The 16,493-nt window shown below is 46.3% G+C and overlaps 1 protein-coding gene across 5 annotated transcripts in view; it reads right to left on the minus strand.

The window, feature by feature from the left end:
* The window catches only part of MYCBP2 (MYC binding protein 2), a 1,909,483-nt gene that overhangs the window by 1,116,964 nt on the left and 776,026 nt on the right, over positions 1–16,493 (minus strand). For all 5 annotated transcript variants that reach the window (XM_078657470.1, XM_078657469.1, XM_078657471.1 and 2 more), the window contains 2 exons: positions 4,407–4,507; positions 2,568–2,783 (listed from right to left, as the gene is read on the minus strand). In XM_078657470.1, the coding sequence (XP_078513596.1) occupies positions 2,568–2,783; positions 4,407–4,507 (317 nt within the window). The remainder of the gene's footprint in view (positions 1–2,567; positions 2,784–4,406; positions 4,508–16,493) is intronic.

The following is a 16,493-nucleotide window of genomic DNA, read 5'->3' on the forward strand; positions in this document are numbered from 1 at the left end:
AGCTCAGAGTACCACACTTTCATAACCCAGTCCGGGGCAAGTGAAAGGATTAGGTGTGTTCCTGTCCTTATCTTTTCAGAAACCAAGGAAGGGAGAGGGAGCAGAGGGAATGCGCACAGGAGCCCTTGTTCCATTACAGCTGTAATGTGTCTTCAACCGAATGACTCAGAGGAATTGCCAGCGAACAAATTTGCTGATACTGTGCGTTTGACAGTGGCAAACAGATCTAGCCAGGGCATTCCACACTGATTGAAGACACCCTTGACCGCATCAGTATGGAAACACCACTAATGGTCTGCCAGACAATACCTACTTAGTTTGTATGCTCTGGCAGTCAGGGACCTTGCCAGGCGACTGGCGACCAGGAAATCATATGATGGTTCAGACACTTCCAGAGGTGACGAGTCTCCTAGAACAGGATCCAAGACCATACTTCGCCCTGCTTTCTAAAGTACCACATAGTGGTTGTTTTGTATCCGAGATCTGCCCATCCTCCTTTTGATGGATGGTAGGAAGGCTTTGATGGCCATAGAGATGACTTGAAGAAGGTTGAGACAGGGAGAGTGGCCTTTGGAATCTGAATGGATTCTGAGAGGCAGAGCGGATGCTGGGGTTACTGGGACCTGAGGGTTCACTGCATGACCCACATGTGCCATCTGGTGTTCAGGATGAGGAGGTTGCATGAAGTCAGGAGACCAAGAAGCCTCAGTCATCCGGGGGCAGTCTGTCTGACCCCAACAAGGGGGCTCAGGTCTCATGATGCTTGGGGACACCTTTGGTCCTCTCCTCCTTGGGTCGGGGAGACAGGTACAAAGGTGTCCTGAGGTGTTGGGATTCTGTCAGTGGCAGAAGGGGCTTGCAGAAAGAGGCTGCAGGCAGCGTCAGTGAGTCCACTGTGGGCAAACTTAGTACTGGTCTAGGTCACTGTTTACGACCTGCATCTCCTCCCTCCCTTTAGTCTTCTGAAGACGTTTGGTCCTCTCTTAGTGGCACCCCTATGTTCGAGGAAGGTGTCATCCAGGGCATTACAGGTGGAGGAACATGCTTTGGCGTAAAACGAGAGGCAGGCTGAGGTGGTGCTACTGGCTGCTCCTATGGAGGGTCAGGATATCTTCTATAATCCTGCAGCATGGCCTGCAAATCCTTGACTAGTGATATAGGCATTTGCACTTCATCATACCAGGGATGAGGATAGTATTGGTAATGTTCATAATGCCAGTTGGGAGGGGCATAACATTGATGATAATAATGCTCTTTCTCATCTTCATTGTCTTCCTCCTGGTATTTTATTTGGAGCTCTGATGGGTTGTGTGGTTGCCCAAAAGGCCTTTCATCGTCTGACTCTTTTACAAGTCCAACAAGTGACTTGGTGGCAAAGGTGAGACCTTGCTAGGAGATGTCAATTCAGGTCTTAAAGCAGTTTTTGTTATGTTGGTGATTTTCATCATTGTCGACGGTCCAGGCGACAATATCAATGTTAACTTAGGCATAGATGGTGCCGTCGTCGACGTGTCTTCAACAATGTTGCAGTCTACGGTGTCATCATCGACAGCATCTTGATAATATTACCCTTGTAGATGAGATGGGTGTGTCAATGGCTGTCGTAAGCAAATTTCTTGACGATTATGGTCTTGTAGACTAGACAGTGGTGACAGTCGTCGATACCAGTGCTGATGATAATATCATCAACAGAGTTTTGAGAGGATTTCTTGACCTTGATGGTTCGGAGGAAGAAGAACGCTTACACTCCCTTGTCTTCACGGATGGAGTAGAAGGTTGAGAGGAGGCCGCCTCGGTGGAGATGATTTGTAGCTTTTCCTTTCTCAGAGGCTTTCCTCAGCAGGCCCTTAGTCACATGATCCTGACCTTTTATTGGGTTTCACAGATGTATCGCTGTCATCCTCAGAAGTGGTATATTTCTGTGAAATAGACTTCTGTAGTCACAGATGTCGCCTTCCATCCGTGTCTTTTAAGGTTTTAGAAGAGAAAGTGTGACATACTTTGCACTCCTTTACCTGATGTTGAGGGTAGAGGCAGTAAAGACTGTCTTTGTGTGGATCCTCCGCATGTAGCCTTTTCTTCCCACAGATTTTGCAGAATCTGAAGAGGCCCTTCTTCGAAGTCTCAGACATAGTAGTTGTAGATAAATCTTCAAATGTAAAGGAAAAATCTGAGGAAGATTCCGATCCTGCAAAATCAGGAACACTCACATTCAGTGACGTGCGGTAAAACATCTGAGGGATTCAGACTCTGTCAGGAGTGTTCTACGGGGTGCTGTCACCTTATTGGTTATAGTTCAAGTTTGGTTCTCTTTTAAAAAGGATGTACATAGGTTATTAAACTTACTTTGCATTGCCATTGTAGCCTATGATACTAATACATACTGCGTTTCTGTGTTGCCGTGAGACTTCCACGACTGGGAATGATTTAAGCATTTCAATCTATGCAAGATCCAATACTGGAGAACAGTGAAAGTATTAGTTTACAATGGGTAAAAGATAGGAGGATGCAATTTTAAAATCCAAAATTATACCCTGCAAATATCGCACACTGGGTGCAGAGCTTACCTTGTAGTGTGTTATGCCTGCTGGCTTGTAGGGGTGTTCACTCTCTAGAACTGCATAATGATTGGAGGTAGTGCAAGCAGAGAGCTGCTCAGGCTGGTTTCCAGTGGTACTATCAGTGGACTGATTGGGATTGAAGGTAGGTGGAGAATATTTCTGGTTCAAAATGGCTACCGAAGGAAGTAACTGTTGAACTAGCCCAAAAACTTCAACGGCAGCCTGCAAGAATAAAGTTTTGTTCAGGCAAGAAGAGTAAAGTAAATCAATGACAAACTGCAAGAGATGAAGTCATATATCGAATGCATTCAAATAACATACAAAAAGAACATCAGTGATTGACTGAGTGAACATAGTTTTCTTTGAATTGACTACATGTACATTTACACAAAAATCAACTTGACATTTCTACTAGTTGGAAAAAAATGCTAATTCAACTTCTGGATATAAGTTAGAATTGATAAACTATTGTTAAACTCATGCCGTAAAGACAAACGTTTCATGCTTACAAAGATCAATATGTTCCCGCTATTTCATTTGCAGACCACCTGATACTATCAGGGGAACTGTATTAAAGTCTAAAACAACCAACAATCATTGTATCGGCTAAGACTAATTTTCTGCTAGGGAATGGCAGAACAAAGTGATAGAAACATCTTCAACTACACATGAGGCGATGCGAGACTACCTCCTGATAATTTGAGAAAGCTATAAAAAAGGACAGGCTATTGCAAGGGTGGGGATCAGGGTGTGAAAGAACAAAGAGGTGACTTGCACATTCAAGTGCTTAGCTAACCATACGCTCAACTACAATCACGCAAGAATACTGTGGTCACGAATGAGTACAAAGCACTTTATGTTCTTCTTACAATGAATAAAATCTTTCCTGAAAGAACATTTTAAAATGCAGATTTAGACTTCAACTAAAAAGGAAGGGACTGCAATTAGAAGGCACATCACAGTCATAGCCATCAGTGATGGGATTTTCTGAATTAAGATGTAAATTCAATTAAGAAAAAAAACCATGATGGCCAATCTGAGAGACTGTCCCCAATTACAGACTGAGACATACATTTTAACTACTTACATAAAATATATTGCAACTTCACAGAATGGGACTGGTTACTGACTCGCGCAGCCTGCGCTGTCAGGAGTCAGGAGCTACACCTGGCATGGACATGGGTGGAGAGCTTCTAGACTGCGGTCTGTAGCACTGAATGCCATTATCGAGGCCCTAGTCTGACCTGATCCTGTGGTGTGTTTACTTGGGTATGTTAAGGATGCTCCGGACAGATGCAAACACCTCATTGCGATGCTACGTCTTCTGGCTAAATGCAGAGTGGCAATACACTGGGGATTAAAAACGATTCCCACAAGCTGACTGACTGACTGACTGACGTCTCCTACTGCCAGGAGCAATTAGCAGCAAACTGGGACCTTCTGCCAGTTACAACCCGTTCTAAAGACATTCAGGAGCCCTTTGTCACGTATATTCGACACAGCGACCCTGACAAGACAGAAGCATTGACTTCGACTCCTGCTAGTGTACACACACTGCTTCACTGTGACAGCTCCCTGCTGGATTGGGATGCCCTGCCATTCACATGCACCACATAGCCTAGATTAGTAAGTTGGTGTATATATAATATTGGATTCACATTGATGTTGTATGTACTTTGTGCAAGATGTAAATACTGTACTCTGAGCTTTGTTCTACTGTGTACCGGAACACAATGTTGTTGCTCCATAAATTACTCTGCTGGGGGTTTTTCTCAGGATTTCTTTTTGAAATCAGAAAATGTTATATTAAAAAAAACTGTAGCTAGATGTATTTTAGTCGCTTACCTTTGGAATTGCCGCAGCCACTGGTCCTATATGCGCAATAATAAGAGGAAGCAGCATAGAAAACAGACTGGAAGAGCTAAGCAGTTCTGGAATGTCTTCAGCTGGAAAAGAAATTAAAACAATATAAATCCTTTGCATTATTCATTATGTAAAATATAGAATTAGTCCTGAATCCTAGGTATATTTTATACATTCGCTGTCTACATAAAAAACCTGGATGGGAGCTTTAGAAGAAATTGAAACATTACTTATCAGTAAACGCTGGGATGCAGCTCCTTCATGATTTAGTTTCCTACACTGTGTACATTTAAGTTATGCAGCAGTTTGGAACAGAAGAACCCCACTTTCATTTAAGATTTTGGGGTTTACCTTTGTGAGTACCTATACTTAAGACCCTTAGTGATGCTGGAGCCAACAAAGCCTCTGCTTTCTAGACTACCTTCATCCATTGAAAGATGCTCACATGAAGATATGGAGTGTTCACTATTCCTGCTGAAAAGTTGACTTGTATTTGTCGAAGTCTGGCCCAAGCTGCTCCCCTAAGGAGCTTCACCCAGCACAGGAGGGTTTAAATAAGTCACGGGCAACAGCATTGGAAGCAGAAGGGAACAGGAGAGCATGTCTGCATTACTTCTATTAGAGCTGACTTTCAGTAAATTACTGGGATCCTTGTTCCCTAGACACAAGAAGAGCACTGAGGCCTAGCTCGGATCACTATGGACCGGGCAACTGGCCAGCATAGTTCAGGCTTCCCTGAAGGAGAGTGCAGGTGCAAGAATATATGATTGCGGATGACTCAGACTGAAGAACAGCAGTAGGCTGATGTCTTGATGCATCTGACATGGGTAGGTTTTGGGTTGTTGTGAGTAGTGCTTAAAGAAGGGGAGAGATATCATTCATCAGAGTATAGCAAGGCGATTTCTTAGGTTCCTTTTACCTATGACAGTCCATGCAGTTTTCTCACATTCCTACCCTTCCTACTGACCTAAAGGTTAGGAGTGGGAAATAAGCAGAGGAGTATTTGTGCAAATAACAATCTTCCATAGACAGTATAAGGGGCACAGAGATGTTTGAAAACCTATAACAGGGTCTCAAGATGAATATGTTTATGTGTTTTTCTAATTTTCAACAATAACTTGGAACACAGAAAAGGCAATCTGTCAAGGCAAAAATTAAACGTTACAGCATATATATATGGAAAAAAACCTCATAAAAATCTAGAGAACAGAAGAACAAGTTACTTACCTTCGGTAACGCTTTTTCTGGTAAATACAATATCTGCCTGTGGATTCCTCACTTTGTGAATATCCCCTTGCGTCAGCAACATTAGGAAATTCTTTTTGTAGCTTCGCGCCGACGTGGACTTGGACTTCATAGAGACAGGGCATCGCACGTGACTCCGCTGACGTCACCGACGCCTACAATAGGCCCACGCCGGCGTGATGACATCAGTTCCGCCCTTTTTTCCGTGCCTTCGAGACACACGGACGGACCAATGACAGTAGACATATACACAGTATACGCAGTACAAATATCAAGGTAACACACACACAGTGTGAAGCAAATGCAATAAAATATTTGAAATAAACAACTCCTTGACAATAAAATAAATACATTACAGAAACTCTGGTATAGAAGAGTGGACAACGGGGAGGCGAGTGGGTCAGTGAGGAATCCACAGGCAGATATTGTATCTACCAGAAAAAGCGTTACCGAAGGTAAGTAACTTGTTCTTCTGATAGATACATCTGCCGTGTGGATTCCTCACCTTGTGAATAGAGTCCCACAGCAGTCCCCACTCCCGAGGAGGGCGTCCACTCTTCTAAACCAGGAAATCCTGGAGGACAGAGCGCGCAAAGTGGCCGTCCCCCCTCACTTTGGTATCCAAGCAGTAATGCTTCGCGAAAGTGTGGAGGGAAGACCAAGTTGCCGCCCTACAAATATCCTCTACAGGAACACCTCTAGCCAATGCAGAGGTTGAAGACTTAGCTCTTGTAGAATGAGCCCTTATACCCTCTGGTGGTTCCTTACCGGCCAAAGAGTAGCAGATCTTTATACAGAGGACGATCCATCTTGACAAAGTTCTTTTAAGGACCGCTCTTCCTCTTTTGCAGCCAGCAAACCCAATGAAGAGCTGGTCATCCAAACGATAGTCTTTAGATCTGTCCAAGTAAAAGGACACCGCCCTCTTGGGGTCCAGACGGTGCAACCTCTCCTCCTCCTTGGAAGGGTGTGGGGGAGGATAAAAGGTAGGGAGGGTAATAGATTGACCAAGGTGGAAAGGAGTAACCACCTTTGGAAGAAAAGCAGCCCTGGTCCTAAGAACCATTCGATCAGCATGAATGGTCAAGAAAGGGGGCTTGGAACTAAGAGCTTGAAGCTCACTCACCCTCCTTGCAGAGTTTATTGCAACGAGGAAGACTGTCTTAAGAGTCAAAAGCCTCATAGGACATTTGTGAAGAGGCTCAAAAGGAGCACCCATCAAAAAAGTCAAGACAAGATTTAAGTCCCACTGAGGCACAATAAAAGGAACAGGAGGGAACATATTTGTGAGACCCTTTAAAAACCTTAAAACCACAGGAGATTTGAAAAGAGATGGCTGATCAGGCAAACAAAGAAATGCCGACAGCGCAGAAAGATAGCCCTTAACTGTGGCAACAGCAAGCCCTTGCTGCGCCAGAGAAAGGGCAAATTGGAGAACATCAGACAAATGGGCTCTCAAAGGGTCAATAGATTTTCCTCCACACCAAGGGACACATTTTGACCATCTATATTAATAGATGGACTTAGTGGAGTCACGCCTGGCCGACAAGATGACATCCACCACGTCAGGCGGGAGAGAAAAGGAATTCAGGTTGCCCCGTTCAATCTCCAGGCATGAAGGTGTAATGTCTGGAGGTGGGGGTGTAGAACCTGCCCCTCCATCTGAGAGAGGAGGTCTGCCCTGAGAGGGAGACGGAGCGCCGGGTGAGAGGAGAGGTGGAGAAGATCTGTATACCACACCCTTCTTGGCCAGTCCAGGGCGACCAATATGACTTGGGCCCGGTCTTGGCGAATCTTCCTCAGAACCAGAGGAATCAAAGGTATGGGAGGAAACGCGTAAAGGAGTTGATTTCTCCAACTCAACTGAAACGCGTCCCCCACGGCACCTTGCATCGGATACTGGAGACTGCAGGATGACAGGCAGTGAGCATTCTCGCGAGTGGAGAACAGGTCCACCCGAGGAGTCCCCCACATCTGCAGGATGTCGTGAACCACCTCCGGGTGAAGCCTCCACTCGTGGTAGGCAGAGAAATGCCGACTGAGACTGTCCGCACAAACGTTCAGAACTCCGGCCAGATGATTTGCCATCAGACAAATCTGATGGTCCTGAACCCAGGACCAGAGACGCAGAGCCTCTCTGCAGAGACACTGTGACCCCCACTGTGACTTTTTTTGAAAAAGTAAAAACATTGTGAGAGCAAAATAATACTATCACAGGATGATCCCCAAGCATGACAAATCAAGTCAGCCCTTTTCTGTAACACCTATACCATTACATTTATACAAACCCTGTTTGTTGATGTTCCACATCGCGGTCGTGTTGTCCGTCAGGACCTGGACCGAACGACCGCGAAGGGAAGGGAGGAAGGCCTTGAGCGCCAAACGTATCGCCCGCAATTCCAGAATGTTGATGTGAAGCAACCTTTCCTCTGGAGACCAAAGACCCTTGACCTCCAGATCCCCCAGATGAGCACCCCATCCTAGAGTGGATGCATCCGTTATCACTGTGGCCACCGGAGGAGGCAACTGAAAAGGCTTCCCCTGAGACAGGTTGCCTTCCACGCCCCACCAAGACAGATCCGCCACAGCTTCTCTGGAGATCCTCACTGACTCCCTGAGATCTCGGTTGTGCTGATACCACTGCCTGCAGAGGCACCACTGGAGCGCCCTCATGTGCCAGCGTGCATGGTTGACCAACAGAATGCATGAAGCCATCAGACCGAGCAGGCGAAGGACCTTCAGGACTGGAAAGACCGCTCCATTGTAAAATAAAGGAATCATTTCCAGTATGTCGCGAATCCTTTGAGGAGGAGGGAATGCACGACATACAGCTGTGTCCAGTACAGCACCTATGAACAGGTTGCGCTGGAAGGGCACAAGGTGAGACTTGGGTACATTTATCGAAAAACCCAACCTGTACAACAACTGGGTTGTCTCTCGCAGATGATGGAGCACTCTCTCGGACGACTCTGCTTTGATCAGCCAGTCGTCCAAATAAGGGAATACAGGAATCCCAGACCTTCTGAGATGCGCCGCCACCACTGCCATCACCTTGGTGAAGACTCGAGGCGCAGTAGTAAGCCCAAACGGAAGGACCGCAAACTGATAGTGCTGCGATCCCACCGTAAAACGGAGATACTTCCTGTGCGACTTCAGGATGGGGATGTGAAAGTACGCATCCTGCAAGTTGAGCGACACCATCCAGTCTTCTTCCAGCAGTGCCTGAAGAACCTAAGCAAGGGTGAGCATCTTGAATTTCTCTCGTTTCAGATAGAGATTCAAGATCCTGAGATCCAGGATTGGACGAAGCCTGCCATCCTTCTTGGGAATCAGGAAATACCGGGAGTAGCATCCCTGACCCCTTTCCTGCTCTGGGACCACCTCTATCACACCCTTTCTTAATAGAGTCTGAACTTCCTCTTGAAGGAGCAACAGATGTTCCTCTGAGCAATACCCCTGGCAAGGAGGGTAATTGGGAGGGAATTCCCGAAAGGGAAGGGCATACGCATTTTCTACGAGATTGAGAACCCAAAGACCTGATGTAACCGATTCCCAATCCCGTAGAAAGTGGGTAAGCCGACCCCCCACCGGACCCGCATGATCCTGAATGGCAGATCTAGGGCTGCTTTTCTGTGGCTGGGGGGTTGGAGGAGGTGGAGGAGGAAGAGGCTTGACGCCCTCGAGGACGTGCCCTTTGCTTTCCCCTGTATGACCTATACAAGGTATTTTGCTGCTGCTGCTGTTGTTGCTGCTGCTGACCTTCTCTATAGGTACGAAAAGAAGAGCGTCCAAAACCTCTGAACTTTCTGGTCGTTGAACCTCTTACTTGAAGACCAAGAGATCTAGCAGTTGCTCTGCTGTCTTTAAACCTCTCTAAGGCTCTATCTGCCTTCTTGCCAAAGAGTCCAACTCCATCAAAAGGTAAATCTAATAGTGCAGACTGCACATCCGCAGAAAAATCCGAGGATTTCAGCCAAGCTGATCTTCTTGTGGCAACCGCAGTGCCCATGATCCGTGCCACAGAATCTGCAGTATCTAGACCGCTCTGGATAACTTGACGAGCTGCCGCTTGAGTATCAGATAACACCTCCTCAAAGTCACCCCTGCAGTCCTCTGGAACCTTAGGAATCAAACGCATTGAGTCCATAAGTGCGTGCACATACCTCCCCATGAGACAAAAGGCATTCGTTGACTTTAACGCCATACTAGCGGAGGAGAAAGTTTTCTTGGCCACTTGATCTTGTTTCTTGGCCTCCTTGTCACCAGGCACTTGGGGAAAAGCACCAACCGACTTTTTAGAGCACGCAGCCTGAATCACTAGGCTTTCAGGAGAAGGGTGAGATGATAAAAAGGCAGGGTCTTCGGAAGCCACCCTATATCTCCTCGCCACACTTTTTGAGACAGCAGGAGCAGAAAGAGGCTTTTTCCACACCTCCATAATAGGTTCAGTTAATGCCTCATTAAATGGGAGTAACGGTTCCACAGCTGAGCTTGGTGAATGGAGTACTTCTGTAAGCAGATTTGACTTAAACTCAACAGTTGGTAATGTCAAACCTAAAAGTCCTGCTGCCTTCCCCATTACCACGTGATATTGCTGGACATCCTTTGAAGGCGTATCCGGACCTGATGGCAACTCCCACTCTGGGGAAAAATCAAGGTCACTAGCATCAGCCAGCTCTTCGAAACAATCCTCATCCAGTTCACCTTCCTCCAAGTCTGGGTGAGACTCGTAATACCTCCGTTCCTCCAGGAGGCGTTGAGCTTCCCTCCTGGACCTCTCCTTTACACGGATCGCAGTCGGATCCACCACCGACTCCGACGGTGCCGGAGCCGACGTCGGTACAGAATCCGAAGGCTTAGATGGATGCTCCAAAGATCTGCTTGGAGCGGGCGACGCCGGTACCGGAGTCGTAGACTTCGGTCGAGCCGGCGTCGACCTCGGCAGAGCCGGGTACTGCCACAGCGGAGTCGGGGCTGGCATATACGGCATGAAAGGTGCCGGGGCATAAGAGTGTGGAACACCCAAATTAAATGCCATTGGACCCATGGGACCCGAAGGTGCACCAGAGGGGTACCATGATCTTGAGAATACCCCATACATAGCGTTCAGGAACGCTGATGGATCCTGACCTGGTGCAGGAAAAGGTGGATGATCACCCTCAGGCTGATCTCGAGGCAGATTCGAATTCGGCTCTTCAACAGGAGCCAATTCTTCTTCCTCATTAGGAACTTCCTCCACCTCTTCTTGAGCCGGAGACGGCGTCGGGGTTGGATTGGAAACCGGAGTAGGAGATTGAACTTGTGACTCCGAAGGTGAGGCTTCGCCTTCCCGATCGGAAGCCTCTTGCGGTGGGATCACCTTCGATCTAACCTTCTTGGGCGACCTCGACTTCGAGCCCGACTTCTCACCCGAATGACGTCGAGGCTCATGCCTCCTTTTCTTGTGCTTCTTATGCGACCTCGAAGCATGATCCGACGAGGACTTCGAAGCCGATGCCTCTCGAGATCTTGATCTTGATTTAGACCTCGATCTCGACTTCCTCGAGCGGGATCTTGAAGTCTTCCTTCTTTTATCGGCTTTCAGCTTCGCCACAAGAAGTTTGGTCTCCCTCTCTCGCAGGGCCTTTGGGTTCATTTTTTGGCACGACGAACATCCATCCACGTCGTGGTCGGAGCTTAAACACCAAATACAGTCCTGGTGTGGGTCCGTAACGGACATCATTTTCCCGCACTCCCTGCAGGGCTTAAATCCAGTCTTCTTCGTCGACATTCTAGGGAGACAAAGAGGCAAGAGAACAAAGAAAACGAAGAAAAAAGTAACAGAGTTACCAAAAGCTACTGAGTATCCCGAAACCATTAGCGTCGACGACGCGGAAAAAAGGGAACTGATGTCATCACGCCGGCGTGGGCCTATTGTAGGCGTCGGTGACGTCAGCGGAGTCGCGTGCGATGCCGTGTCTCTATGACGTCCAAGTCCACGTCGGCACAAAGCTACAAAAAGAATTTCCGAATGTTGCTGATGCAAGGGGATATTCACAAGGTGAGGAATCCACACGGCAGATGTATCTATCAGAAAGAAATCTTACCCACTAAATTTATGAGTCACTAGAAACTTGAAGTGAAAAATAATTGTCAGCATGAAGAAGGAAGGATGTTTATACTAGAGGGTGTGACCTATGGCACAACTCTTCAGATGGAATAGGGAACTTAAAATATCAACCCAAATGTACACCACCAGACAACGCTGTGCCTCATACTTTTTGTGCTGAAGAGAAGGGCAAGTGTTGCCATCTGCTAACCTGTATATCAGGTGGATCACAGGAATACAATAATGACTGGAAGGAGAAACTTTAAATAATCTCAGAGGATGAAGAGGAAAAAGACTAAGAATAACTTGTGCTGGAACAGCGAAACGGAAGCCCAGACCATCATCTTGAGTAGAAAACAATAAAGCATGAACTAGCACTGTTGAGATGCTCTTAAGGCAATCGAAGCACTTTCTTTCATGGGGCAGCAGCATAAATTTTCCAAGAAAAGAAAAATCACGAGGCCAACCCATTTAAGGTTGAGAATTCTTCAGTGGAAGGTATCTCTTGTTGGAAAATTGGAAAGGGATGAACAGCCTTGAAGGGAACATAGTAGGAAGGATAAAACACAGAGGAGCATCATGTGGTCAAAGAGTGTTTAAGGTGGGTATCACAGGTAAGGAAGTGCTAGGTGGACAAGCAGGTCTGGGGGGTGCTCCCATCAGGGAAGCAGGTAATGGCAAATGGTTGGCATTTTTATGTGACTGTTTTGTCATGCCAGGGGCAGTACAAAGCTTAGGCGGAGCAGCACAGCAACATCTGCCAGTGCACGGGAGTACTGCAGTTTAAATTAACTGGATCCAGTTAAACGCCTGGGCATATTCTAACATAAGGAATCTGAGGTAAGAAGTATTAAGCAGGCGACCCTTTTTTAAAGTAACTAAACGTGTTGGCATTGGAAAAAGACTTGGCACATTCTAAAACTGATAAGACGATAAGCTTGCAAAAGCACACAACAGTTGCACTTCTTTAGATGTTTGTGACATACGTTCCTACATAAGGCAACAGACGTACCAAAAGTATTCATGTTGTCATTGATGGCGGCTGGAGCTCACATAAGGAAATGGGGGCACAGAAGTATTGGATGGAGAAGGTGTATCATAAATGCAAGGAGTACTAGTGTTGTAAGAACCTTTGACATTTGTCCAGAGGACATCCTGAGGTGAGTGGTAGTTATGAAAAACTTCACTTTAGTCAAGATGCACCTGCCCGCTGCTTATTTTCTATAAGTATTTCATCAGCCTTAATCAGAACAAAGGCCTTCCTGGTCTGCTGTCCAACTTCTCCATCCATTGTGCTATTAACTGTCAGTTGTATTCTCTAGATTTGTCCCTCTTGTTAAGTTTACTAAACTTCTGGGAGAAAGATTTTTCAATCCTATCTAAGACTGCCCAACCGTGGTCTCAGTAAGAATGATGATAGGGTTGTAGGAGATCGCTCACTTGTTTTGGACCTATCCATATTCATCTGAGTGAAAAAGTCTACCCTTCCTCCATCCCTTTGTTTTTTGATGTTACCATGCTCTCAAGCCAGCTTATCCCCCCCACCCCCTTTTTTCTTTTTTTACAAACTGAGCATGGTCTCACTGCTGTGTTGCAGGTTGGATGTGTTCTTCTGTGCACCCTTCGTACAACGCTATCTACCAAAACCAATGTACGCACCACTTGATAATCTATCATCTCTCCAACTTGACCTCTCTTCATATGTGATCAAGCTTTCTCCTCTCCTCTGCCTCTCCCCCTCTCCAGCTGAAGAATGCAATCGCCAATCTGCTCAGACATGACCTTGCTGGTCCATATCATGTACTGACAACCTCCAGTGCTCATCCCTTCTACACCTCACTGCACTTGCAGTGAAAGCAGATACACTCTTCCCTCTTGTTGAACGGCAAGTCAATCAATATTCTATTTATTTCTTGGACAGCCCATAAAACACATACAAAACACTAAGGCCGTAATACAACAGATAAATAATTTAAAACAATAAAAAGGAATAATCATTGGAAGCCAACAAACCAACGACTGACAAGCCAGTCAGTGAAAAAGTATTTGGTCACAACCACTCACTGTGAGAGGGAAGTGTCGGTGGGCCTTTCTGACACAGTGGCTCTTTTTTCAAATGTAAATAACTGTTAGTGATTTTAACTTTATTTCAACTATAGTTTGATAATAAAACATCAGTTAGAAATTAGCATATGTTAAAGACGCAATTGTTATTTACGTGTGTCATGAGGTATTAAGTATTGGGTTTGATCCTAACAGTGTAAGATGCAGAACATACAGGACAAATAAGGCGTTTTCAGTGTTTTTACCTTACTAACCTACTAACGGAAGAGTTACTTACCTTCGGTAATGGTATATCTGGTAGAGACACAGTCTTGCTGCAAATTCCTTAACTGAGAATGTCTCCCCAGGCGTCAGACTAGATCCAGAAAATCTTTTTCCCCCAGCAATACCTCTGCACGCCGGAAGGCGTCGTCGCCCGGCTCGGTCCTGACGTCGTCCACGGAAGTGACGTCAATGGTGCCATATAAGCCCCTCCCGGCGTGCTGACGTCAGTTTTCTGCAGGAAACGTTTACGCGCCACAACGTGGAGCCGTGCAAAAAACTGGGATAGCATAGGAATAGTGTGTTAAAAAAGAACAAAATTGTTGAAAAGGCACCGAGTACCCGGAGGGACTGAAAGGAGCTCACAGAGTACGTGCTGCGAGCAAGGGCCCAACAAAGTGCCAAGCCGTGCCCCAGAATAACTCCACGCGTGAGGAGCACAGGTGGAACAACATGAGAAGGTAGTAAAAAGTATAGACCTGGACCACCTTAAAACATGGACGGAGTGGAGAGCCAAAGGGCTCGAAAGTCGAACCACACCCCCTGCGACAAAGGAAGGTGCGAGAACACGCCACCAACCAAACACTAGGACGGAAAAGTGTCCGAAGAGCCCCACGGAGAACCACACAGAGTGAGGTGCGACAGCATACCTCCGGAAGACCAAGACTACGAGAAAGTGGGGCTAGGTGGAAAAACACCATATGAAAAAGGCCTTCGCAGAGCGGGGAGGATGGGCAAGCGTTAAGGAATCTGCGGCTAGACTGTGTCTCTACCAGATATATCATTACTGAAGGTAAGCAACTCTTCCATCCGATAGAGACATCTAGCCGCAGATTCCTTAATTTAAAATAGATACCAAAGCCATACCCCATAGGAAGAGGGTCTACGAAACAACCACCAAGTTCCAGGAGAAAATATTCATCAACTGCTGACGAAAAACGGTGGAAACCGCAATGCCAGGACAACGGGCATCAGACCCATGACCCACCTTAAGGAGTATGAACAAGGGATGGTAAAGACACCAAAACCGACGGGGGACGGTGTGAGCCCTCTCTTACCCAGACACAGACAAAAAGAAAAACAGAACTAGAAGTTCCGTGCCAATGTAAGAAACAATTCAGCGAGACCCACTTCAAGAAGGATCCAAGCATCGGGTCCTATAATCCAAGAGGAACGAAGTTCCAAGGGTCAAAACAACATGACAACGGTAGAGCATACCGCCTGAACACACACCACAGTGGAAGCCACAAGAAACAAGACTGTCCACCCCAGAACAGGAGCCACAGCCTGAGGCCCGTGAGTGTAAGAAAAAACACATGAATGTGTACTGCCTAGGACATGTGACAACAGTTGCAGGGCCGAGCCCAGAGCCTAGTGCCAACAGAGGAGCCCTGTGAGAAAGTGGCTCTATATATAGTGGACTAGAAGAAGTACAGTGTGTATAGCGTCCACCAACCCCCAGAGGTATAACAGAGGTTAAAGTCAGAACTGACCTTACTCTCCAAAGTGGTAGCTTGGTCGAGCAGTAAGGCAGTACCAGAGGGCAGTGCAAAGCATTTGTTGCACACACTCAGTCAGCAAAGGATTTCACACACTCAAAGACTGAACTCCAGGCCAATGGTTTTTATATCCAAAGATATAGTTGTTTTATTTTTAGAACCAACAGGCATAAAAATGTACTTTGCTAGATATGAGAACTCTCATGTAGTGACTTCGCAAGGAAGCAATAAAGCTGGTGAACACAATAGGTACAGGAGTTGCTGAAGGCAACTCAAGTCTAGAGACACTTTAGCATTGAGCTCAATAAATTATTACCATAAAAGTACAGTGGATTACAGTACAGATTACTTTAGTAGTTGTAGGAGAATGGGGTCTGCAATCCTATGGTCACCCCAGATTTCTGCTTTTTGCTTCACTGGTTTACGACTTTCCCTGGCTGTGGGCCTGCTAATCAGACCCACAGCCTAGCTGTTCTCTCTCTAAATTGACAACCATGTACTTTGTGTGCGTTTACCACTTGGTACTGGGCCACCTTTATCAGTCCCTGTACAGTATACCTTAGGTATCCAGGGCATAGGTGTACCCAGGGCCTACCAGGGGCTGAAGCATGTATTATGCCACCCTTGGCTGGCCATCTAAAACTGACACAACTGGCTGCACGACAGCTGGGGCAAGGTGGTGTAAACACCCTTTGCTGTAGATATAGTATACCTATATCTAACCCTAAAGTGGACACATATATTCCTATCAGTCACTCCTATGGCAGGCCTTATCAATCCTGAAGGCAGAGTGCTTGGAATTATGTGAGATGGTGCTCTGGCATGAGCTGAGCCCGTCTGAAGCTTGCGGAACCAAGTCCTAATAGCTGTTCCATGATAACGCTATACCATATACTCTTAAGTGCATTATCA

The sequence above is a fragment of the Lissotriton helveticus genome, chromosome 8 (genome assembly GCF_964261635.1).
Source record: "Lissotriton helveticus chromosome 8, aLisHel1.1, whole genome shotgun sequence".
In the NCBI taxonomy this organism is placed as follows: Eukaryota; Metazoa; Chordata; class Amphibia; order Caudata; family Salamandridae; genus Lissotriton; species Lissotriton helveticus.